This window comes from Orcinus orca, chromosome 5, assembly GCF_937001465.1.
Source record: "Orcinus orca chromosome 5, mOrcOrc1.1, whole genome shotgun sequence".
In the NCBI taxonomy this organism is placed as follows: domain Eukaryota; kingdom Metazoa; phylum Chordata; class Mammalia; order Artiodactyla; family Delphinidae; genus Orcinus; species Orcinus orca.
Window position 1 is genome coordinate 78,477,652 of NC_064563.1, and position 27,096 is coordinate 78,504,747.

At 37.7% G+C, this 27,096-nt stretch overlaps 2 protein-coding genes across 2 annotated transcripts in view; both read left to right on the top strand.

The window, feature by feature from the left end:
• The window catches only part of SNX4 (sorting nexin 4), a 62,954-nt gene extending 51,295 nt beyond the window's left edge, over window positions 1–11,659 (top strand). Inside the window, exons 10-14 of the mRNA XM_004278808.3 lie at window positions 456–545; window positions 4,331–4,430; window positions 6,215–6,360; window positions 7,625–7,739; window positions 10,489–11,659. Of these exons, the coding sequence (XP_004278856.1) occupies window positions 456–545; window positions 4,331–4,430; window positions 6,215–6,360; window positions 7,625–7,739; window positions 10,489–10,536 (499 nt within the window). The 3' untranslated portion in view covers window positions 10,537–11,659. The remainder of the gene's footprint in view (window positions 1–455; window positions 546–4,330; window positions 4,431–6,214; window positions 6,361–7,624; window positions 7,740–10,488) is intronic.
• A 10,892-nt stretch (window positions 11,660–22,551) lies between these two features.
• Window positions 22,552–26,764, top strand: LOC101289014 (nephrocystin-1-like). The gene is given in 4 exon segments (XM_033403855.2): window positions 22,552–24,817; window positions 24,820–25,383; window positions 25,386–26,101; window positions 26,103–26,764. Coding segments are annotated over 4 exon segments (1,977 nt in total). The 5' UTR covers window positions 22,552–24,273; the 3' UTR covers window positions 26,256–26,764.
• The last annotated feature ends 332 nt before the right edge of the window (window positions 26,765–27,096 follow it).

Consider the following 27,096-nt stretch of genomic DNA (forward strand, 5'->3'; position numbering starts at 1 on the left):
TCTATGCAATGTTTTTTATTTTTATTTATTTATTAAAAATTTTTTTTTACATCACATTTTTTTTATTCAAACAGAAAGTCAAAAAAATTATAATCATCCTGATCAGTTCACTCAGTCCCATGTAATTAATTTTTTTATCTTGATCTTTTGTTAGCAATTTTATGAATTCATCAGTTTTCCATTAGAGTTCTGAAAATGCTTATTCATTCAGTTCAGTAGTATAGTCAGTTACCAGAAACCTGTACTTGTCAGTCTTTTCCATGAATTCCTTGAAGATGAAACCCTTTTATGGGAACATTTTTGCAAAAGCATCAGAATACACCCAGAACTATCTGTAAATGACAAAAGACTTAAAAGTGACCACAGTTAAAGATTTGATGAAAGTTCATAATAATGCAATTGACAAGGAAATTTAGTTATTTCTGAGATATACATTTGCAATGTTTTTTAAATAGGTATGCGTCTTCTATTGATGATATTTTAGAAGATGAAGAACATTATGCAGATCAGTTAAAGGAGTATCTTTTTTATGCAGAAGCACTGAGGTAAGTATAATACATGTTCCAGATGCAGCCCTGTGACTGGACACCACTCATATACTACTCTAAAATAAAGATTTTTAAATGAGTTAATTCCCCCAGATATTGAATGAGGTCTCATTGTATTCCTGTGTGTTACAGAGTGCTAGACATAGCTGAGATGAGCCCTCTGCTTGAAGCATTATGTTGATAAAACCTGTTAGTCTCAGACTTCAGGTCTGTCTGTATGTTGTTCTGCTTTTTCCAGTTTGAAGATTGGAAGCAAAGTACAGATTGAGAGTGTGTAGCATAATCTGTCGCTAGGTTGTATATTACCATTTAAATTCTGTAATTTTTTCCATACCTGCATATTTTATCTCCTTAGTAAGGTTGTAAAACTTCTTAATGTCAGGACTTTGTCTTCTCTTTTTATAGTATCTTCTACAGAGCCAAACAATTCTCTGGGAGATAGTCCAGTTTAGAAAAATGAATTGTTTTCCTATCACTTTTTTGGGGGGCCAAATTATTATTATTTTAAAATTTGATTACAACCGATTTTGTTGGCATTAAAATTTTAAATTTGAATGGATATAAACCAAAAACCAGAAATTAAGTTTGGTAAAAATGGGAATAGGAGTTTTCCGGTAATTACAGATTAGAAGGCAGAAATCAATTTAGAGGAACATAGACAAACCCCATGTTTACAATGATTGTGCCACAGATTTAAACTGCAGTAGTGCATTAGTAAACTGTTCACACTGAGATCTTCACCTTGAGATTTGACAGCTGTTTCTTGAAAAAATATCTCAGTACCTTCTGCAAATAAATTGGCCTTTCATGTGCCTTAGCACGCTTAAAATTTCTCCATTGTATATATACAGAACACCTACCATTTGGGCAGGGCAAAATGCATACTTTCATAACAAAACTATAATGTACCTCTCAAGTATGAACAATATACACGTAATACATGGTATACAGTATTTACAAAATATAAAATATAATACAAGCTGTAACTTTTTAAACTCATCTTTTGCCCTTGTATATTGCAACAAGGTAATTTTCCATTTCTGTACCACTGCTTTTCAAGAGTCCAGGGATTTTGGAAAAGCTATGTTTTACATACGTACTGGAATCTGAGATGTAAGTTTGAACTTTTAGAAGAGTTTTAAAGTGTACTGCCATCAACTCCCTATTTTGGTTGGAATTTTCAATGGTGCTTCCCATCCAGTGACTAGGAGGCTGTGGAAGAACACTAGGAGAAAGTGGATCACTAAACTTTACCCCAGCATAATTCTCCTTTTGGCTCACTTCAGTTAGAAATGATGCTTTCTTCAAATGCTTATTTTTAATATTCTCAGTATTTTTAAAAGGCTTTTTTTTTCCTGCTTCTGAATTATATCAGATGAAACAGAATCCTGCCAAAAGTTATTTTCATTTCTTTTTGCAGAGGTGATCTTGGTAAGTGGTAAGTTACATTTGCTTTTCTGTCTGTTTATCTTTGGTTGTTCACACAAGTGTATACCATGAACAAACTGGCTGTGGGGAATGGCAGTTTTCTCCGATTTTCCCTTCTTTGATTTTAAAAGTACTTTCTATCATCTTGTCCAGTTATACATATAATACATAGAAGAAAATGGTTTCTGCCTGCCCCCTACTTTGTTTTAACAACTGCTTCAAGAACTTTACTGCCTTAATTCCAGTCACTTTCCTAGCTCAAGTGATCCTTATAGGAAGCCATGAGGAGATGGAAAGGCAAGGTAATCTATTAGATCACTGCCCTTTCAACACTTGTAATATGGTAGGGAAGCAGGACACAAATAGAAAGCCAGAGCACAAGGTAACATAATCCATGTCAAAAAGGGTAACTGCCAACACAGCTCCCTGGTTTTAATAAAGTTCTAGAAAATAAAGGAACCTTACTAGGAAACAAGTACAAAAGCTCGCTTTTACATTATCACTAATATTACAGGAGAGCCATGGAATTGAAAGGAATCTATACAAAATTTAAGTAATCATGGTGGACAAATTTAATTTTTTGCAAGGCACAGCTAGATAAGCTGCAAATCTCTCAAACCATTATTCTTTCAACAGATGTCAGTAACTTATTTTCACTAGTATTATGAAGGTTTTTGAAATTAAAGTCAAAATGTTTTATTTTGATATAAAGGTTACTTTAAGTAATATAGTGACTTAGTACGGTTTAAGTTTTAATCAGTTTTATTCTAGTCCAGTAGCAACTGGGCAGCATGTCATCAATTCAATTGGTAACTTTTCTTTCGAAAACTTCATCATTCTGGACACAAGTAATAAAACTACCCTCCATTAAGAAAGCCTGGCACAGTATACAGTGGGAATAGTTAAACAGTAAATGCCGTTCATCTGATAGACTAGCACAGAGAAGTTATCGCTTCAAAGAGGCAACAGCTCTGCTGTCGCTCCTGCCAACTTTCGAAGTTGAAAAGTACAGCTAAGTAGGTTGGCCCGGCGAGGAGCAGCGCCCCAGTTGGACTGGCGCCCCACACCGGGCACCTCATAACTCAGTAAAAAGCCAACTGGAAGTGGGCGGCTGCCAGCCCATGGCAAACCCCACACCAGACAGCGAGAGACCGTATGCATGTCCTGACGAGTCTTGGCACTACCAACGGTCCCCTATCACTTTTAAAATCAGCCTAAGAATTCTGTTAATAAAACAGAGGAGCAATATTCCTTTAGTTGTTCAGTAGCTGGTATGAAAACATCACATTGTTAGCCTTTTTCCTTCTAGAGTTTTGAGTAGTAAGAAGTTACACTAAGGACTTCCCTGGTGGCGCAGTGGTTAAGAATCCGCCTGCCAATGCAGGGGACATAGGTTCAAGCCCTGGTCCGGGAAGATCCCACATGCCACAGAGCAACTAAGCCCACGTGCCACAACTACTGAAGCCCATGCACCGCAACGAAGAGTAGTCTCCGCTCACCGCAACTAGAGAAAGCCTGCATGCAGCAATGAAGACCCAGCGCAGCCAAAAATAAATAATAAATAAAATAAATAAATAATTAAATAAAAAAAGAAGACGTTACAACAAGGTGTTTTCAAGTTACAGACCAAAAGAAAGTTGCTGAACACAGTGGAATTCTCTGCAGCTCTTAAGTTATAGAAAAGGTTAATGTGTATTGATACAGAAACATATGTGTCTTTGGTATATAAATAGTTGAGACAGAAAAGATGTAGAATTACTGGGGGTGGGTGGATATGTGTATTTGTAAATTCCTAGGTAAAGTCTGGAATGATATATACTATCTATTAACATGAATTATGTCTGGATAGTGGAACTGGGGAAAAGAGAGCGTTCTTGAAACTTATTTTGTGCATTCCTGTATTAGAATCCTTTTTTTTCTTTTCAGTGAGCATGGATTACTTTTAGGAAAATAAAAACTAATAGAGGTTTCTAAATAAAAAGAAGAAAGCTTTGAGATAATGTCTTTTTAAACAATACTCAGTTGTAATGTGAGATTATAGCATTAGTTCCTATGTTATACAAAAGCTTTTTTTAAATGTATGTGATAATGGTACGTTTATTGAAAAAAATGTTGCAAGTATCTGGAAAACAACCTTTTTTGTTTTAAGTATATATAAAGTTTTTATGTTTAGGTTCTGCTAGATTAAATTTTTAATGTTGGGCTACTACATTTTAAACTTGAAAATTCTGTATATAAAAGTTCCGACTGTAGTAAGACGTGAATGCCTCCCCTTTACCCTTGAAAAAAATTTTTTTAACATATTAATGGAGAAGCCACAAAAATTAAATGGCAGCACTTTCTTTCATCCCTAGGGCTGTGTGCAGGAAACATGAACTTATGCAGTATGATTTGGAGATGGCTGCTCAGGACTTAGCATCCAAGAAGCAGCAGTGTGAGGAACTGGCAACTGGGGTGAGTGGTTTTCCATTTAGGTCTCTGGTATTATTACAGCAAACCTTAAGTGGAATGGGCTGCAGGATGCCCGTAGCTTTTACAGGGAAATAATTTGTGGGCAACTTTATAATTCTTTTGTTTGTGATCTTGATATAAAAGGATGTAAGCCATTAAAACACGTATTATATAGTGTTGTAAGAAATTTTGCCAACATTGCTGTGTGTAATAAGAACCATCTCTTCTCTGATTAAGTCCAAGTGAAAAAACATTATTCTTTGGGATTGAAATAATAACCTTTGCCAGGTTTAATTTTACCTGGTATATTATAGAAATTTTAGTTAACTTTGCCGTTTTAGAATCAGTGCCTCTCTCCTAACAGGGAGCTTTTTGTGTACTTTATTCTTGAATGCTTACAGTGAATACTTGTGAAGAAAATTCCTTATCTTATTGTATTGGACTTAGATCATTTTTATAATCAGCTTTCTACTGCCCAGCTATTTCATTGGAATAAGAAAGCTGTCATGGTGAGAGCACACAATCTGGAAGTAAAGAAGCAGTTACAGGGCTTCCCTGGTGGCGCAGTGGTTGAGAGTCCGCCTGCCGATGCAGGGCACATGGGTTCGTGCCCCTGGTCCGGGAAGATCCCACATGCCGCAGAGCGGCTGGGCCCGTGGGCCATGGCCGCTCTGGGCCTGCGCGTCCGGAGCCTGTGCTCCGCAGCGGGAGAGGCCACAGCGGTGAGGGGCCCACATACCGCAAAAAAAAAAAAAAGCAGTTACAATGCCACCATTTATGAATCATTTCATAGTTAACAAGTACTTTACTTGTGAAAGTGCTTGTGGGCTACTCACATAGAGATATGTGGGAAAAGATCTCTGACCATGAAACAGGTAGACACTGTCTTGATTTATTTTTAAAATCCAGGGGAAATTCCCAGTCCATTTTCAGGGAGCTTGGTTCTCTACTCCTAAATGTGTTTCCCTCAGTAAACTCTGGAGAATAAGGAAATGGTAAAGCAGTGAAGCTTGAGGCTTGGATTTAGGCATCCTGTTTTATTAATAGATACCAAGTTTTAGTGTGAGTTACACAGATTTTAAAGTTTATTTAGTTTTTTTTCAGTGTTGCCTGTTGAATTTTATCTATTTTTTATATCACAGAGTAATTAGAAAAAATATGATCACTAACATAAAGAAGTAACTTGCCTAATACGTCACCTAGAAGTTTTCCATATGATGAAGAAGCTCAGTTAAAATTTTTCCCTTTTTGATTCTTCCATATTTTCCAGTGTTAGAAATCTTATTAGTAGCCCCCTGGTTGTAAGGCTTGTGGTGTTTTCTGTCCGAGCTAGGGAGGAAATGGCTATTTCCTCTTTTAAAAAAAAATAATAATTGTGGTAACATATCCAGAACATAAGATCTTTATCTTAACCATTTTTAATGGTAAAGTTCAGTAGTAGTAAGTACATTTACGTTGTTGTGTAACCAACCTGCAGAACTGTTTCATCTTGCAAGATTGAAACTCTGTACCTATTAAATATCAACTCAGTTTCCCTCTCCACCCAGCCCCTGGCAGTCACCATTCTACTTTCTGTCTCTGTGAATTTCACTACTTTGGATACCTCATATAAGTAGACTCATACAGTATTTGTCTTTTTGTGACTGGCTTATTTCACTTACCACAATGTCCTCAAGGTTCATCTATGTTGTGTAGCATGTGTCAGAATTTTCTTCCTTTTTAAGGCTGAAAAATATTTCGGTGTATGTGTGTAGTTTATCCATTCATCTGTTTCTATTTCATTTTAGACCGTAAGAACATTTTCTTTGAAGGGAATGACTACCAAGCTCTTTGGTCAAGAAACTCCAGAGCAGAGAGAAGCCAGAATAAAGGTGCTAGAAGAACAAATAAATGAAGGAGAACAACAACTTAAGTCTAAAAATCAGGAAGGCAGGTAAAAATGCTGTGGTGTTTTAACATGGCTAGACATGTAGACTCTGTGACAGATTGTTTATAACCATTCCCAGCTTCACCAGTGTCCCTGGATGTAGCCTGTTCTTCTAAAATGCAGTGATTGAGTATTTCTAAGATCATGTTGCATAGAAACAGTTGTTTTAGTGTCAGGGAAAGAGGAAGAAGAAAGTATCTAAGCTTCATAATATTATTTTCCTGTACTTTTCATGATTTCTATCCTTTGCACATTCCCTCTGCCCTTTTCTGTCAGTTAAAAGCCTGATCATTCTCCAGTGCCAAGCTTTTGCATTACTTCTCTTGTGAAGCTTTCTCTTATCCTCACAGGCTGTCATAGCACTTGGTTCATGCCACTATTGCATGGCAGTTTTGTATTGGGTGGTTGGTTGTACAGTGTGACTGTCCCTGGCTAAATTACAAACCCTTCAAAGTCAGTGACTATGTCTCTTTCATCTTTATGTCCCAACACCTTGCATAGGGCTTGGAATGTAATTATTCCATAAATATTTTTAGAAATTCAGTTCTCAAAGGTCTGCCATGACTGTTGGGCTCATTTTTCATATTGTTGTTTTCATCTGATAGTTGTTGAGTAGACCAAGGCAGACCAAGAGTGTGTCACTGATTTGGAGGTGATTTTCTTAATTTTTAGAACTTCCGGCATCAAGTAAGTCAAACTAAACTCTCATGAATAGAGTTAAAGAGACAGTGGTTAAGATTCCACACTTCCACTGCAGGGTGTGTGGGTTTGATCCCTGGTCAGGGAAGTTTTGCATGCCAGGCGGTGCAGCCAAAAAAAAAAAAAAAAAAAAGACAAATTGCTCTCAGAATTTTAAAAACTCTAGTTGTCATTTAAAGTAAGCACATGATAAATGTGATACATAATCCATCTTGTTGAAAAGAATGTATGTTTTCCAGTGACCCCAGGAAGGCAACTTCATGTGGCATCTGTTAGCTTATGAGCTGGTTCAGGGAGCCATTTACATCTGTTTTATGGGTATAATTTGAAGCTGGAATTCTTGTGGCAAAATAGAGATTATTAAAATGTAGATGAGTGTATGACTGTATGCTTTTTCTCCCACTGTAATTTTTAGGACGAGAAAAAATAGAACTATCTTATACACGCAATAGCTTTTTCCTCTATATAGACAAAAACCCAACTCAAATGAGAAGTGGTTATTCAAATTTATAATATGTAGTTTACTTAATTTAAATAAGAATAATAATAATGACTGTACCTTTTATTTCAGAGAATTTGTCAAAAATGCTTGGGCTGATATTGAACGCTTCAAAGAACAAAAGAACCATGATTTAAAGGAGGCCCTCATAAGCTATGCAGTCATGCAGATCAGTATGTGCAAAAAGGTAGGTTTTGGTTTCAGTGACGGTGCAAGTATATTCAGAAGTGCCTGCAAATTTCTTTAAACTTGATTTCTTATTTGGACCAACGTATTTATCATTTTCATTTTTAAGTCCATTCTTCTCCTCTTCCAGAATGTTTCCCAGTTTCTCTACTTAATTTTGAAAGAAGGGTCATAATCAAAATATCAATTACCGAGTCTCTACTCATCTAAAGTTCCAAATTTGTATGCCCCGTTTATAACTTGTATGTGAAAATATGTACTAACAACAGTACTTTGGTTATATGTCCCAGGGTTACTGCCCTTGGACAGGGCAGTACAGTACCATTCCTAACAGTGATAGATACTTCGACTGGAAAATGGTTTCAGCATTATTTTGGGAAACCGTGGCTGCGTTATGGTTTGTTGTCAGAGTAAACCCTTCACGTAGTTGACATCTCAGTAGAAGGCAAGGACGTTGAAGCTTATTCTGGTTAAAATAAATGTTTTGGCAGTGATGGAGATCTTTCTAAAACGCTGTTGTAAGAACAAAATACAAAATATTCCTTAACCTCTTCTTCATAACCCAGGATCTGCCTGTGCGACCACCAGTCATTCCCGCGCTTTGCATTTCTCTAGCACTTCGCAATTTATTGATTGATTTAACATGCTTTATCTCAGTATATCACATAGTAAGATGGATTCCCATATTTATTAAGACATTCTTAGAGGGAAAAAAATCACACTCATACAAACACTCTTATGCTTTAATTTGTCCAAAGTTTGTATTTTCTGGCTTGGAACCGTCACTTTCTTAGCCCTTTTTACTTGTATGACGAGAAATAGCAGTAGACAACAAAGATGTTTTGAGACAGAAACAACAGACTCACACATTAGTCATTGGGCCAAATTTATAGTTATGCCTCAACGAAATTGTAAGTTACTTCATGTTGTAGATCTTTGGGGTCACTTGAGAGAAGTTAAAACCATGACTGATCAATCTGCAAATGCTGATGGTTGAATATATTGTAGTTTGGGGTGTTTTTGTCTCTGCTGCTGTCATCCCATCAGCTCCTTCTGCTGCTTCACGTTTACCGTCTTTCTAATCTGCCTTTTTAACTCTTTGGTGGTCTGAAAGATCAGAAAACAAAGGTTTTTAGAGTTGGTTTTGTTTTGTTTTATTCCTATAAAAGATTCATTAATAGGTTCCTGTGATCTCCCATTTGCTTCTTTTCCAAGAAGGCAGATTTTGTGTAATGGCTCAAAGGACTTTCCCCCTGCCACTTTGCTTAGGGTGAGCGGGTTGAGGGGTGCTAAAAAGTAATCTCTGGATAAACAAGATATTACTGTAGGTATGTGCGGACACACTGTTGGGTATCTGGTGTATCCTAAGATAATAACTAGAGTAAACAAGAGTTTACTCACATGAGATTAGTAAGAGTGTATGTTTACCTTATTTCTTAGGAACAGTGTTTCATGTTTTATTTTCTTGCCTAAGTGGAGTAGATTCTTATATTTGAAAATCTACAGTGCTATTTTCTTTAGAAACTTAAAATTAAGTACGAGAAGTCAAGTCATCTTTTTTTGGTAAATGTGGGTATCTATATATTTCACGTTATTTTATCTTTTTAAATTAAAAAAATTATAAAAATAACATATATGCTCATTATAAAAATTTCAAATAAGCCAGAAGCATATTAAGTAAAAATTCTCCTCCTCCTTCCCCAAATCCCTTTTTGAAAACCCAACACTGTTACATCTTCATGTTTATCTTTTCAGACTCATTTGTACATATACAGTCATTTAGAAAATATACACTTTCCTTTCCCACAAAAACAGGATTGCATTATATGTGCTAGTGTGTAGCTTTTGTTTTTTCATTTGCTGTCTTATGGATGTCTTACTAGGACAGTGCATATGAGATCTATCTTATCCATTCTACCAACGAATACTCCATTAGATACTACTTTATCCAGGCAATCTGGGACATTTTAAAAGATTTTTGTGGGTTTTTTTTTTTTTTTAATGTTCCATCAGGGAGGAAGAAAAGCTAAAAAGATTAATTTTTTTTCCTATTGTTTGAAGCCTCAATAAATATTGACAAACTTTAATATTAAAGAAAATATTCTTTCTTCATGAATTAGCAGTTATTGGCAAATATATATCTTGTTTATTGAAAACATACCTTTATTTCTACCACTTTCTAGATTTTACTGTTACATTTTTACGAACATGCACTTTTTCCCAGTTTCAAACATGCATTTTTGTTTAAGCATGTTAGTTATATTATAGCATATTAGTTTTTTGCTAAATTGCCTGCTATAACCATTGAAAGGGAGTTGATAACTTAGTACTTAATTATCAAAATATTGATTATTAGACTAATAAATTAATAATTCATTAATTTATATTTAATTGTTAGACTAATAAGTTTTTTCTTTTGTTTCAAATATTACAGAACTTGTTTGGTTTATAAATAGAAATGATATGAATAGAGTAAATGAGTTTTTCAAAAAGAAGTTGTAGGAGTTCTTTCTGTTTTGAAGATAGGCTCAAACAAATGATTCTATTACTTTTTTCAAAAGTATTTGACATTGACTTATATTAGCTATTGCCAGAAGAAGTGTCCTATTTGCTGGACTTGTTAATTATCCCAAAAAGTAAAACTTAGCATACCAGTAAGCCAAATACTTGGGCTTTCAGAATCCTTCCAAAATCACATTTTAAAAGTTTTTTTTTTGTTTTTGTTTTTTTTGATTTGTTTGTTTTTAAAGGGAATTCAAGTTTGGACCAATGCTAAGGAATGCTTTAGCAAGATGTAATCCTGTGAAATGAGTTTCTCTTCAATCAAAGTGCCCCAAAACAGAAGCACAAGTAAATAAAAAAATTTAAGTTGCTACCAGTATACACAAAAATATATAATAAGTTGAGTAAATTCAGCTTTCTTTAATTTGATTGTAGTGTTAATATAGCACAAAAGGGTGTATTTTAGTGAAGATTAAATATTATAATTTGAGGTTTTGGGGACTGGTGCTGATTCTAAAAATGTTAATTAGATAAAATACACCAACAAATTGTCAGGCTTCTGAACCAATGACTGAATATTAAGATGTTAGGTAATTTTTAGATGTTCGTTTTAGTGCCCACTGTTTCAGATCTGCTTATGTAGGGAGTTTTTTCCTAAGATTGAATTCTTATCTTTATTTGGTAAGACCCACTAATCTGTTATAGGGGGTTAATTTTCCTTGCCTTATAGTTGAGCTGTTTGGTTTGACAAACCTCAGCAGAAACTTAGTGTGTAATCTAAGAATTTCTTCCACATTCTTTAATGCCCCCAAACATTGCATACACTAGAAAATGCCTTCAATGTGTGTTTTACCAGAATTTTGATACTAGTCAAAAATTTTACACTGCCAACAAAGAAGACACAACTTCTCAGATACATAGTAAAATACATTGTTGTGATCTAGGAATTGGTATATAGCAAGGTTTCATTGAGTATGTTACATACAAGCATTAAATTCTCAGATAATTCTTAACCTCAGTGATGAGCCTAAATTGATTGACTCTGCTTGGCTCTCTACACATGGCATTTCAGGGTACAAAGTGTAGCATTTCATTGTATAAGATATATGTAGTGAACATACGTGTTAGTATCTTCATTATTAACATCCTTTTTTATTGCTTGGCTGTAATTTTTGTAAAGATAAATTATATTGCTTTTGTGTGTGTGTTTTTGTGGTATATGTTTAGAAGCCAAGCACCCTTGGTATTTTGCTAGCTTTGCAGAACCCTACATGTGTACTCATTATTACTAATTATGTAAAAAAAGATTTCCAGTACTGTTCAGCATTTGACTTTTTTACATGTTTAAAATGTTGCTGAAGTTTTGTGCTCTTTGCCAAACTTATACAATAAATAAATGAAGTATTGTGTTGATTTTCATATGATTTTTGTTATTTTAACAAAGTGGCCTGTACCTATTAGTATCTGATGCCCTATGGAAAAATAATATATGCCATATTATATTTTGAAGTGTTTAATTGTATAAATTTGTCTTATGCCAAAGTGTTGGGTTTTTTAAAAATAAGATGCTGAAATGATGTATGATTTTTAAAATTCTACCTTTTTTTTTTCAAAAAAAAGATAAAATTGTTAGAAGCAAAAGTCATCTTGATAGGTACACATTTCATTCCATTGAATTGTATCATCTCTTGGCTCATGAAATAAAGTAGCTTGGCCTTTAAAAATCAAAAGCCTTTTCCTCCAGCCTAACCTTAGACTAAGTATAAAATGTATTAGATTTTTTTTCTACTAGCTAACTTAATTTGAAAAGGCCACTGATACCTATGTTTTAAAAGATGATCTTCTCTGAAATATACAAATATTCACTTGGTTGTATGTATATTTAAGTAGGAATTTCTTGATGGGTTGATTTTGAAAAAGTTTCATTTGATAGCACAATAATTCCTTAAAAAAGAACTCTTAATGAAATTTTATGATGGAAATCATTTTTAGTACTATTCATAATAAGTATAAAGAAAATCTATATGCATTAACCCTTTTCTGTATTTAAAAACCAGAACTCAAAATGAATTATTTAAAGGGTGAGTTAGATCTCCAAAGATAACTATAAAAAGATAATATAAGCAATAACTAAAGAAAGAAGACTCATTACATAAATGTAAATACTTAGTAACAGAGGAAAATTTCATCTTGACGGTGTACTAGTGATGCAGTTAGTGTGGTCAAAGCATTAAAATTAACTGAAGTTATACCTAGCCTTCATTTACATCCAAAAACTTGATGAATGAGTCACTGGTAATTACAGCGTAGCATCCAACAAAGGAACTGGGGGTTCTTAAAATTCAAGCGTCTTTAGAATAAACACACACCCAGCTTGGAATGGAATGAAAAACCAAGAGTTATGTAAGAGGAATGCTAGGCTTTTTATAGCCTTATAATCATTTTTTAGATATATATGCTTACTCTCCTCCAGGGTAGAATTTACTGATTCTCCTGAAAATTTTTCCCTGAAAAAATTTAGGAGTTTCTTTCAAGGTTTAGTAACCCCGAAAATTAAAATAACAAAAGACCAAATCAGAAAAATTGTACTTGCTTCCTAAACTATATAGGGACTAGGGGGGAAAGGAGCAAATTAAATTCAAAGTAAGGACTTCCCTGGTGGTGCAGTGGTTAAGAATCCACCTGCCAATGCAGGGGACACAGGTTTCGATCCCTGGTCTGGGAAGATCCCACATGCCGCGGAGCAGCTAAGCCCGTGTGCCACAACTACTGGGCCTGCGCTCTAGAGCCCGCGAGCCACAACTACCGAGCTCACACATCACAGCTACTGAAGCCCAAACGCTTAGAACCCATGATTTGCAACGAGAAGCCACTGCAATAAGCCCACACACCTCAACGAAGAGTAGCCCCTGCTCGCCACAGCTAGAGAGCGCCTGCGCACAGCAATGAAGACCCGACGCAGCCAAAATTAAATAAATAAATAAATTCAAAGTAAGTAGAAGAAAGAAATATTAAAAGTAAGAGCAAAAATCAGTGATACTGAAAACAGGTAAATCATAGAGTTAACACAGCCAAAAGTTCGTTCTTTGAGAAGAGTAATAAAGTTAAACCTCTAGCAAAACTCAGTGGAAAAAGAAAAAGCACAGATTATCCCTATCAGGAATGAAATTGGGGATGTTATTATAGATCTTACAGTCGTTAAAAGGATAATAATGGACAAATTTTAACCAATAAATTGGATGAAGTCATCAAATTTCTTGGAAAATAATAGCTTTCTAAAACTGATATGAGACAGAAAATGTAAATAGCCTTATATCAAAGAAATTTATTATCAGAAATTTTCCTGCAAAAGAACTTCAGGTCCACATGGCTTTATTGGTGAATTCTATCAAATATTTAAGGAAGAAAAGCTTTAATTCTACATAACTTTTCAGAAAATAGGGAAAAGGGAATACTTTTCCCAACTTTTTGAAAAAATGAGAACAAGTATTACTCTAATACCAAAACTGGTGAAAGACATTTCAAGGAAAGAAAGTGACGTATCAATATATATCATGAACATAGATGCAAAAATCATTAAACTATTAGCTAATTGAATCCAGCAGTATGTAAAGAGCATAATACCTTATGAGCAAGTAGAGTTTATTGCAGAATGAAAGGTTAGTTTAAAATTAAAAGTCAATAACTATAAGCACCATATTAACAGAATAAAGGAAATACTTCATGATCATTTCAATACATGTAGACAAAGCATTTGACAAGATTCAACACTGATTCATGATAAAACTCAGGAAACTAGGAATGGAAGGAAACAGTCTGATGAAGGGCATCTGTGGAAAACCTCCAGCCATCATCATACTTAAAGTTGGGAAAGTTAAGTCCATCACTAGACAATTGCCCTCTAGACAATATCTGTCCCCATTTCCCCCTCTCCTCCCACCAATGCTGAAATTCCTCTGGCTTTCTCCCTTCACCTATCTCCCTCCCCTATTGTTCCCTGTGCTCATTTTTCTCAGAATATTTGTTGAACCTTGAAGAAGATGGATCCCTCATTCTTAAAGCTCTAACAGGAAGTATGTTCACTTCCTGGGCACTCCACAAGTCCAAAAGGTTTGGGGAATCTGTTGATTCAGCAAATATTATAAAATCATACCCAGATGAAGGTGGAACCAGTTGATTCAGTAGCAAAAGTCCAAATGAATAAAACATCCTTTCACACACCTGTGTGATAGAAGCACCATCAGCAGAAGATACGGAGAAATTCCTAAATATTCAGTTGTTAAGGCCTTGATTTCAGAGGATGGTAGCTAACATGCATTAAATCCTTATTACTACTACACCTGAAACTGAGGTACAGTGCAGTGATGTGCTTGCCCAAGGTCCCACAGCTTGTAACTAACTAGAGCTGGAGTTTAAATGAACCCAAGTAACATGGCTCTAGAGCGTGTACTTTTCGAGGCTTTTCCCTTTCGGAGGAGCAGAGACCTGGAGGAGACCCTCTGGGACAGACCCGTGAGGATGGGGGAGGGATAGAAAAGGTAACTTTCATCATACTCAAGTTGTAAGACATTTGAAAGGAAAATGTCTTGGGTACTTCTGGGAATGGGAGTAAGAAGGGGAAACCTGAGAGAGGGGCACGCTATGGTGAAATACTAGATTAGTTTTCCAACTTTAATGTGTTTGTGAATCACGTGGAGATCTAGTTAAAACACAGATTCTGGTTTGATAGAGTGGAGCCTCAGAGTCTGCATTTCTAACTAGTTCCCAGATACTGTCACTGCTACTGGTTACACTTTGAGTAGTGAGGTGTTAACGAAATATATATATTTATATAATGTGGAATATTACTAGCTATTAAGCCAGTGGCCTGGCCAAACATCTATTTTGGTACAGTTATTTAGAAAATATACAAAAATTCAGCAGTTACACAAAAAAAGGGAAGGAAGGGAGGGAATTAGGTAATACCAATTTCTTAGTACAATTTCAAGTTTGCAAGTTTATATCAAAAGCAAATTTTATGTTAAGCTTTAATATAAAGATGAGTATATGGATAATTATGCAGAAATTAAGATGGAAATTCAATAATATGGTAATAACAAAAATAGCATTAATGAGGCTTTCATCAAATATTGTAGAAGATTTCCTATTAAATACTATAGTGATTTAGACAGTGCTTTGGGTTTATCTTTGTACCTTCTCAAAATTCCTCTAAAATGGCAGTAAGGAAAAAAATATTTTTTTGAGTACCATTAAGGACAAAGGAAACAAGAGACACTGTGTACAAGAAATGTTCACAAAATTTTGGAAGATAAAAAGATGGAGGAGTATTAATTGAGTAAGCAACACGGTGGCAGCTCAAACTTACGTGCCTATAGCTGGGGCTACTAATGAGAAAGCAAATTTGCACAGCAGAATCCAAGAAAGACTCAGGAATTAGAGGAAACAGGTACACTGGTAAGAAGGAGCAAGTGTGGAGTTGGGTGTGGGGAGGGGCTGGTGGAAAGTCTATACCAAGAGCAGTTAGATGCCCGGGTCCTGACCCTTTCTCCATATGCTTAGGAGACCACCATTGCACATTACCATGAAATTTCAGATGAATAAAAGTCGTCAGGAAAACATTTAATATACAGAAAATTGCCATCAGAACAGCATTAGGCTTCTCAATAGCAAAATTTCTTGGATGCCAGAAGAGAATAGAGTAATCCCTTCAGAATTCTGGAGAAAAATTATTTCCAACTTGACAGCCAAACTGTCAATCAAGTGTGAGGCAGAACAAAGACTTTTTTGGATATGCAGTCTCAAAAATTTCTCTTCCTATACACTCTGTCTCAAGAAGCTATTGGAGGGGCGGAGTCAAGATGGCAGACTAGGAGGACGCGGAATTCGCCTCTCGGCACAACTAGGGCACCTACCAGGCACCGGCGGGGGACCACAGACACCTAAGGGGACGGGAGGAACCCCTAGCAACTGGGTAGGATGGGTGGGGTGGGGCGGAGTGAGGGGGAGGCGAAGTGGAGGCAGGACAGGACTGGCGCCCCTGAGGGGTGGCTGGGGGAGGGGAAGGGATCCCACGTCCAAAGGGGGAAATTGGGGGACCATTGGGAGGGCAGAGGATCAAAAGGGAGCGTGGCCAGGTTTCCCCTGCCCACTTGGGCCCCCGGGAGTCTGCTGAGATCCCGGGCCTGATCCTCTGCCCACGGGTCCTGAAGGAGAGGGAGGGATGGGGAGCAAAAGTAAAGGCCGGACCTACGGGACTGGCACCCTGACAGGTGGCTGGGGGAGAGGAGGAGTTCCTACACCCAGCGGGACCCACCCACGGTTAGGGGTCCAGTGGGGATGGGGAGACAGTGGGGGAGGGGTGCGAAGGAATGGAAGGGAACGGGGCCAGTGCTTTCCCTGTCCCCTTAGGCACTGGGGAGCCTGTTGGGCTCCTGGGCCTAATGCTCTACCCTTGGAGCCTCCCTCCTGCTGCGCAGAGCCCAAGCTCCACCCCTACACCCGCACCCAGAGCCCTACCTCTACACTCGGAGACCCCCTCGGAGACCCCCTCCAACCGTGCTGGCCCTAAACCCCACCCACACACCCTCAGGCAGGGCCCTACGTCCAAACTCCAGAACTCCACACTCCAGAGGCCCTCCTTTGGACGTGCTGCCTAGTGCTGCCTATCTGCTTTGGCGTAGGTCCTAAACAGAGGCCCCGCCCCACACTTAAACATTGCCCTGCCTAAGCCCCCAGCCCCAAGGCCTTTTCCGGCTGCTTAGGTCCTGAGCCTAGGCCCCGCCCCATGCTCCAACGTCACCCCCCACCCGCCTAGGTCCCACCCATCATAAACCCTGCCCCTGCCTGTTCCCTCCCCCCACCTAAACTCCACCCCCCATAGCCAAAACTTTTCTTTTTCTTTTTTTCTTTTTTTCTTTTTTCCTCTTTTAGACTGGGGTTCTGTTTTACCTTGTTGATTCATTGTTGTTGACTCATTTATATTTTTATTTTTTCTAATCTTTTATTCTAATTTTATTTTATTCTTTATAATTTGTTATATTTCTGATCCTTTTGGCTTGTTCCCGCACCCCCCATTTTTTTTTTCTGTTCTGGTTTTATTTTACCTTGTTGCAGTTGTTTCAATTATATTTTTATTTTTCCTAATTTTTTTTTAGCTTTCTAATTTTGTTTTTTATTCTTGTTATTGTATTGTTCCTTTTTTCTTCTTTTCTTTTTTCCATGCCACACGGTTTGTGGGGTCTTTTTTTTTTTTTCCATGCCACACGGTTTGTGGGGTCTTGGTTCCCAGGCCAGAGATTGGGCCTGAGCTTCTGTGGTGGGAGCTCTGAGTCCAAACTGCTGGACTGAGAACCTCAGACCCCAGGGAATATTAATTAGAGTGAGGCCTCCCAGAGGTCCTCATCTCAGCACCAAGACCCAGCTCTATCCAACTGTCTGCAAACTCCAGTGCTGGATGCCTCAGGCCAAAGAACCAGTAAGACAGGAATACAGCCCCATCCATCAAAAAAAAAAAAAAAATGCAATGACAAAAAAATATGTTACAGACGAAGCAGCAAGGTAAAAACCTACAAGACCAAATAAATGAAGACGAAATAGGCAACCTACCTGAAAAAGAATTCAGAGTAATGTTAGTAAAGATGATCCAAAATCTCAGAAACAGAATGGAGAAAATACAAGAAACATTTAACAAGGATCTAGAAGAACTAAAGAGCAAACAAACTGATGAACAACACAATAACTGAAATTAAAAGTTCTCTAGAAGGACAAATGACAACAAAAACACGACGATCCAAAACCTATGGGATGCAGCAAAAGTAGTTCTAAGAGGGAAGATTATAGCTATACAAGCCTACCTCAAGAAACAAGAAAAATCTCAAATAAACAATCTAACCTTACACCTAAAGGAACTAGAGAAAGAAGAACAAACAAAACCCAAAGTTAGCAGAAGGAAAGAAATCATAAAGATCAGATCAGAAATAAATGAAATAGAAACAAAAAAAAACAATAGCAAAGATCAATAAAACTAAAAGCTGGTTCTTTGAGAAGATAAACAAAACTGATAAACCATTAGCCAGACTCATCAAGAAAAAGAGGGAGAGGACTCAAATCAGTAAAATTAGAAGTGAAAAAGGAGAAGTTACAACGGACACCACAAATACAAAGCATCCTAAGAGACTACTACAAGCAACTCTATGCCAATAAAATGGACAACCTGGAAGAAATGGACAAATTCTGAGAAAGGTATAACCTTCCAAGACTGAACCAGGAAGAAATAGAAAATATGAACAGACCAATCACAAGTAATGAAATTGAAACTGTGATTAAAAAGCTTCCAACAAAAGTCCAGGACCAGATGGCTTCACAGGCGAATTCTATCAAACATTTAGAGAAGAGTTAACACCCATCCTTCTCAAACTCTTCCAAAAACTGCAGAGGAAGGACCACTCCCAAACTCATTCTATGAGGCCACCATCACCCTGATAGCCAAACCAGACAAAGATACTACAAAAAAAGAAAATGACAGACCAATATCACTGATGAATATAGATACAAAAATCCTCAACAAAATATTAGCAAACAGAATACAGCAACACATTAAAAGGATCATACACCACGATCAAGTGGGATTTATCCCAGGGATGCAAGGATTCTTCAATATATGCAAATCAATCAATGTGATACACCATGTTAACAAATTGAAGAATAAAAACCATATGATCATCTCAATAGATGCAGAAGAAGCTTTTGACAAAATTCAACACCCATTTATGATAAAATCTCTCCAGAAAGCGGGCATAGAGGGAACCTACCTCAACATAATAAAGGCCATATACGATAAACCCACAGCAAACATTCTCAATGGTGAAAAACTGAAAACATTTCCCCTAAGATCAGGAACAAGACAAGGATGTCCACTCTCATCACTATTATTCAACATAGTTTTGGAAGTCCTAGCCATGGCAATCAGAGAAGAAAAAGAAATAAAAGGTATACAAATTGGAAAAGAAGAAGTAAAACTCTCACTGTTTGCAGATGACAGGATACTATACATAGAGAATCCTAAAGATGCCACCAGAAAACTACTAGAGCTAATCAATGAATTTGGCAAAGTTGCAGGATACAAAATTAATGCACAGAAATCTCTTGCATTCCTATACACTAATGATGAAAAATCTGAAAGAGAAATTAAGGAAACACTCCCATTTACCACTGCAACAAAAAGAATAAAATACCTAGGAATAAACCTACCTAGGGAGAAAAAAGAACTGTATGCAGAAAACTATAAGACACTGATGAAAGAAATTAAAGATGGTACCAACAGATGGAGAGATATACCACGTTCTTGAATTGGAAGAATCACTATTGTAAAAATGACTATACTACCCAAAGCAATCTACAGGTTCAATGCAATCCCTATCAAATTACCAATGGCATTTTTTACAGAACTAGAACAAAAAATCTTAAAATGTGTATGGAGACACAAAAGACCCCAAATAGCCAAAGCAGTCTTGAGGGAAAAACACGGAGCTGGAGGAATCCAGCTCCCTGACTTCTGACTATACTACAAAGCTACAGTAATCAAGACAATATGGTACTGGCACAAAAACAGAAACATAGATCAATGGAACAAGATAGAAAGCCCAGATATAAACCCACGCACCTATGGTCAACTAATCTATGACAAAGGAGGCAAGGATATACAATGGAGAAAAGACTGTCTCTTCAATAGTGGTGCTGGGAAAACTGGACAGCTACATGTAAAAGAATGAAATTAGAACACTCTCTAACACCATACACAAAAATAAACTCAAAATGGATTAAAGACCTAAATGTAAGGCCAGACACTATAAAACTCTTAGAGGAAAACATAGGCAGAACACTCTATGACATAAATCACAGCAAGATCCTTTTTGACCCAGCTCCTAGAGTAAGGGAAATAAAAACAAAAATGAACAAATGGGACCTAATGAAACTTAAAAGCTTTTGCACAGTAACGAAAACCATAAACAAGATGAAATGACAACCCTACAAATAGGAGAAAATATTTGCAAATGAAGCAACTGACAAAGGGTTAATCTCCAAAATATACAAACAGCTCATGCAGCTCAATATCAAGAAAACAAACAACGCAATCCAAAAATGGGCAGAAGACCTAAATAGACATTTCTCCAAAGAAGATATACAGATGGCCAACAAATGCATGAAAAGATGCTCAACATCACTAATCATTAGAGAAATGCAAATCAAAACCACAGTGAGGTATCAGCTCACACAGGTCAGAATGGCCATCATCAAAAAATCTACAAACAACAAATGCTGGGGAGGGTGTGGAGAAAAGGCAGCCGTCCTGCACTGTTGGTGGGAATGTAGATTGATACAGCCACTCTGGAGAACAGTATGGAGGTTCCTTAAAAAACTAAAAATAGAACTACCATATGACCCAGCAATCCCACTACGGGGCATATACCCTGAGAAAACCATAATTCAAAAAATACATGTAGGACAATGTTCATTGCAGGTCTATTTGCAATAGCCAGGACATGGAAGCAACCTAAGTGTCCATTGACAGATGAATGAATAAAGAAGATGTGGCACATACATACAATGGAATATTACTCAGCCATAAAAAGGAATGAAATTGAGTTATTTGTAGTGAGGTGGATGGGCCTAGAATCTGTCATACAGAGTGAAGTAAGTCAGAAAGAGAAAAACAAATACCATATGCTAACACATATATATGGAATTTTAAAAAGCGGTACTGATGAACTTAGTGGCAGGGCAGGAATAAAGATGCAGATGTAGAGAACAGATTTGAGGGCACGGGGTGGCGGGGGGGGACGGGGAAGCTGGGATGAAGTGAGAGAGTAGCATTGACGTATCTATACTACCAAATGTAAAACAGTGGGAAACTGCTGCATAGCACAGGGAGATCAGCTCGGTGCTTTGTGACCACCTAGAGGGGTGGGGTAGGGAGGGTGGGAGGGAGGCGCAAGAGCGAGGGGATAATGGGATATATGTATATATATAGCTGATTCACTTTGTTATAAAGCAGAAACTAACACAACATTGTAAAGCATTTATAGTCCAATCAAGATGTGAAAAAAAAAAGAAGCTATTGAAGGATGTGGTTCACCAAAGCAGGAGCATTGATGAAAAATCAGGACAACATGGGATACAGAAAAAGAAGATCCAGCATAGAAGGGAGATGCCAGGTACACCCAGGATAAGGTCAGAAGGAGTCCTGGGAAGGCAGTGTCCAAAGGTGAGCTAGAGATGGGGAGCTCCAGGAGGCAGAACACCTGAGAAAAGTTGGAATTGTAGGCTTCTGTATAGATTTGGCAAGTGTGGAGTGTTGTATTTGGAGGCTACTGGAGTGGGATGTTTTAGCCATAGCTAGAAAGAAAACTAAGCAATAAAAACAAGTCTATTGTAATATTCAGGAGAAAAAGAAATGTTTTGTAAGAAGAGAATCATAATCAATATACTACCTGGCTCTGAAGTTAAAATATTTACATGATTATAATAATGGAAATAGGACACTCAGCTTATCCAAACATGGTGCTAACAACTATAGCAGTTGTTTGGGAGGGCAGGTTAAGAGAGCCAATACTCATCTATTATGTCTTGATAAATCACAACATACTACCAGAAGCATTGTTAAGAAATAGGAAGATAAATGTCCAAAGAAATGGCAAAAAGAATTGAAGGGACTGAGGAATGGGGAATAGGTGGAAGTGAGGCAAGGGGCAGCTATTTTATACGATAAATCTTTTAACATTTTATTATGGAAATTCTCAAACATATTCAAAAGTGTAGAGAAAAATACAACGAATCTCCATGTACCCCTCCTCCAGCCCCAACAATTACTGACATGGCCAATCGCATTTCATCCATACTCTCACTCACTATCCCATCTTATTTTATTTTATACCATGAACCTTTAAGTACTATTTAATTTTTTTAAAATTTATTTTATTGAAGTATAGTTTACAATGTTGTATTAGTTTGTACTGTACAGCAAAGTGATTCAGTTATATATACATTCTTTTTCATATTCTTTTCCATTATGGTTTATCACAGGAAATTGAATGTAAGTATATACTATTTAATTTTTAATTGTTAATTAAATACCTGCAGATGATAGGAATAATATTTGTGAAAAGATATCACTATACACCAAACTGCTTTGCAACCAAAAGAAAAATAACAGTAATCACTACCTCAGACAACATGGCCCAATAGGAACTTTATCAAAGTTGGTACATGTACTACAGATATACAATGGAATACTACTCAGCTATAAAATAGAACAAAATAATGCCATTTGCAGCAACACGGATGCAACTGGAGATTATCATACTAAGTGAAGTAAGTCAGAAAGAGAAAGACAAATACCGTATGATATCACTTTTATGTGGAGTCTAAAATATGGCACAAATGAATCTACCTACAAAACAGAAACAGGCTCACAGACACACAGATCAGACTTGTGGTTGCCAAGGGGGAGGGGAGGATGGAGAAGGATGAACTGGGAGTTTGGGGTTGGTAGGTGCAAACTATTACATTTAGAATGGATAAACAAGGTCCTACTGTACAGCACAGGGAACTATATCCAGTCTCCTGGGATAAACCGTAATGGGAAAGAATATTAGAAAAAAGAATGTATGTGTATAACTGAGCCACTTTGCTGTACAGCAGAGATTGGCATAGCATAGTAAATCAACTATACACCAATTTTTTTAAAAAAGTTGGTACATGTACTAGACAGCACAATACACTGGGAATGAATATGGACAGAAGCACACATCTTCCCTCCAAATGTGGCTCCCAAAAGAATTTTAACTAAAAGTCAGAAGATTAAAACAAATAAGTATCAGGAATTAGGCTATCAGCAAAATATGGCTACAGCATACTGAAATGAAAGGGCAGTGTCCACATCTGCCCTTCACCACTTATTAATAGATAATGTCTTAAAGTGATGGTTTCCAGTAACCACAGTGAGGAACACTGCATGGGGTGTAAATGCTGTGCTCCTTTATGTGACAAGATGAAGAAAGGAGAAATAGTGTGAGGCAGTAGCTAATTCAGAATATGTGTAATAAAAATGTAAAAATAATTCCTTCTTCCTCCTAATATATAATAAGCAGAGAAAAAGGCAGAGAATACACAATAGGCACATAAAGGCAAAAAAAAAAGCCAAATTCTGTTTCCCCATCCCCACTCAGGGAAGTAAAAGAGGTCAAATCAAAGACTGTATTAAAATCAAGGATCCCATAGTATTATAAATGTAAATGTTAAAGGACATATCAAAGTTTCTTGTAGATTGTGAAATTCATATTTGACATTTCAAGAGAATGTTAAAATGTTTTTTTAAGTTAATATATGGAGATGGTTAAAAAATTTTTTAGAATGGTGCTAAAGGCCTATACATGAAAAGTTGGGTCGTTCTCTCTCATTTCCCATCCCTCAGTCTCCCTGTTCTTCTCCACAGAGGTAACCACTCTTGTTGGGTTCCTGTGTATCCTTCCAGAAATTGTCACACGCATGTGCATACACCCCTGCACACACACAAAGGGGAGCATACCACGCATACTTACTATAGCTCGAAGAGGGCTCCATGTCAATACATATACCTTTATCTCTTTTTGGCCATGTGGTATTCCACATAGACCATAATTTATTAGCCTCACATTGGTGGAAATGAGAGTGGGTTCCAGTCTGGGACCATTATAAATGATGCAATGAATTTCCTCATCTTTATGCTCATGTAAGAGTACGTCTGTAAGATAAACTTGGTGGGAATTTTTCAAAATAAAGTTTTATATCCTACATAAAATGGTACATAGTGTATTTCCAATGACGTTGAGTGAACTTCATGTTCTAATTCCAGTTTGAGCATGTGCTTCACAAGGAAAAGTCAGCTCTTGGTTATCTATGAAAGGGTTGCCCTGTGAGGATTTTCATGTAGCGGCTCTGGCTGAGCCTCCTGCTGCAGCACTGGTCAAAAAGGGACTGAGGCCGAGGCGAAGGAGATGCTGGCGAGGCGGCAGCGCGATCCCCTCCAGTTCCTGCAGCGTCGCAGTCAGGAGCTGAAGCAGCAGCTTGATGATTTGCTTTCTGAGAGCCGACTGAAAGGAGCTCTAGAAGCCAGTAAAAGGCGAGATATTTACCAAAGATGTATCCAATTAAAACAGGCAATAGATGAAAATAAAAATGCTCTTCAAAAATTAAGCAAAACTTATATTCTCTCACAGGCTGATGAACCTGCCCCTGTTGGGAGTTACAATCAGACGAAAGAGGAGGAACACAATCTTTTGGATAAGCTTACCCACCAACTGCAGGAACTTGCTGTGTCCATAAGTAGAGAAAATGTCGCTGAAACTGGGGCGCTTACTGAAGGAGAGGACGATGACAATTCTGCTGAAGAAGATGAAGAAGAAGAAGAAGAAGAGGCCACAAGTGGAGAATACATTGCTGTTGGAGATTTTATGGCTCAGCAAGTCGGAGACCTTACATTTAAGAAAGGGGAAATTCTCCTTATAATTGAAAAAAACCCTGATGGTTGGTGGATGGCTAGAATGCCAAAGGAAACAAAGGTCTTATTCCCAGAACAGACTTGGAGCCCTGTAATAAAGAATAAGGCCAGGAGTCTAGTGAAGAAGGCAGTGAAGAAGATGTAGAGGTAGAAATGGCAGAAGGAGCAGAAGTTAAACAAAGAACCGATTCTCATCGGAGTGCAGTCCGAAAAGCCATCTCAGAGCAGATTAACACCGTCGACGTATTGACCACGATGGGAGCTATTCCTGCCGGGTTCAGGCCTTCCACCCCCTTCCAGCTTCTAGAGCAAGGGGATCAATTTCGAGCAAGTTACTTCTTACAACCAGAGCTCACTACTTCACAACTGGCCTTCAGAGATCTAATGTGGGATGCTAAAACAGGCTCTATTAGGTCAAGACCAAGTTGTGTTTCTTTGATTCTGACCCTCTGGAGCTGTAAGATGATTCCTCTCCCAGGAGTGAGCATCCAGGTTCTGAGCAGACACGTGCGCTTCTGTCTGTTTGACGGCAATAAGGTTCTGAGCAACATTCATACAGTCAGGGCCACGTGGCAACCTAAGAAACCCAAAACATGGACCTTTTCTCCCAGGTTACTGGCATCTTGCCCTGCTTGCTTGATGGTGACTGTTTCATCAGGTCCAATTCTTCTTCTCCAGATCTTGGAATATTATTTGAACTTGGAATTTCTTATATTCACAATTCAACTGGTGAAAGAGGAGAATTAAGTTGTGGCTGGGTGTTTCTTAAACTTTTTCATGCCAGTGGAATTCCTATTCCAGCAAAACCTTATGAACTCTTCTTGAATGGAGGCACCCCATATGAAAAAGGTGTTGAAGTGGACCCTTCAGTATCCAGAAGGGCACATGGTAGTGTTTTCCATCAGATGATGACAGTGAGAAGGCAGCCTCAACTTCTAGTAAAACTGAGATCTTTGAACAGAAGATCAAGGAACATGCTAAGTCTACTGCCGGAAACATTAATGGGAAGTATGTGCTCCGTTCATTTGTTGATATTTTATCGCCAGATTCTTGGAGATGTGCTCCTGAAAGACAGGATGAGCATGCGCAGTGCTGATTTAATTAGTAATCCAGTGCTGGCCACCTTCCCCAAGCTCTTGGAGCAGCCTGACATAATGGATGCACTCAGCAGTTCCTGGGCTGAGAAAGAGAGTACATTAAAAAGATCAGAGAAGAGAGACAAGGAGCTACTGAAGACCGTGTTCCTCCTGGTTTACCACGACCCCCTCCTCCACTCCGTGGTCCTGCCCCCGTTCAGGTGGGCAGAGGAGGAGACAGAGGCTGCCTGGTTGGAAGGTCATCGCCAACTTCCTCAAGCAAAACCAAGAAAACGAGGGCGCCCTCCAGGCTCTGCTGTCGCCAGCCGGGCTCCATGAACCTTTCGGCATTTCAGAGCAGACCTATGACTTCTTGGGTGAAATAAGAAAGAATGCAGCCTGACAGCGGTGCCCCTTGACCTTCCACTTCCCGCTGAATCTGATAGACCCTCCATGACAACCTGCATTACGTGACAAAACCAGAAGTAGCTGTCCCATCACAACTTAGGCTTCATTCTTTTCTGTTCAGGCCACATTCTATAAGAAATATTTATCTGATAATTTGAATATGTGTTAATACAATGAAGTAAATTTTTATAAGGACTACTATTATATCTAAAGTTAAAGAGAATTTTTTTTCAAAAACCAACTAACAAATTTTTGTTTTGTTTCTCCTTTTCTTTTTTATTGAGTATAGTTGATTTACCATATTATGAAAGTTTCAGGTGTACAATATAGTGATTCACAATTTTTAAAGATTATACTCCATTTAAAGTTATTAATACTGGCTATATTCCCTGTGCTGTACAATATATCCTTGTAGCTTATTTATTTTATACTTAATAGTTGTGCCTCTTAATCCCCTACCTGTATCTTACCTCTCCCCACTGGTAACCACTAGTTTGTTCTCTATATCTGTGAGTCTGTTTCTTTTTTTTCATTGAAGTATAGTTGATTTACAATGTTGTGTTAATTTCTTCTGTATAGCAAAGTGACTCAGTTATACATATATATATATATATATATATATATATATATATATGCACTTTTTTTTTTTTTTTTTTGAGGTACGCGGGCGTCTCTCTGTTGTGGCCTTTCCCGTTGCGGAGCACAGGCTCCGGACGTGCAGGCTAAGCGGCCATGGCTCACGGGCCCAGCCACTCCGTGGCATGTGGGATCTTCCCGGACCGGGGCACGAACCCGTGTCCCCTGCATCGGCAGGCGGACTCTCAACCACTGCGCCA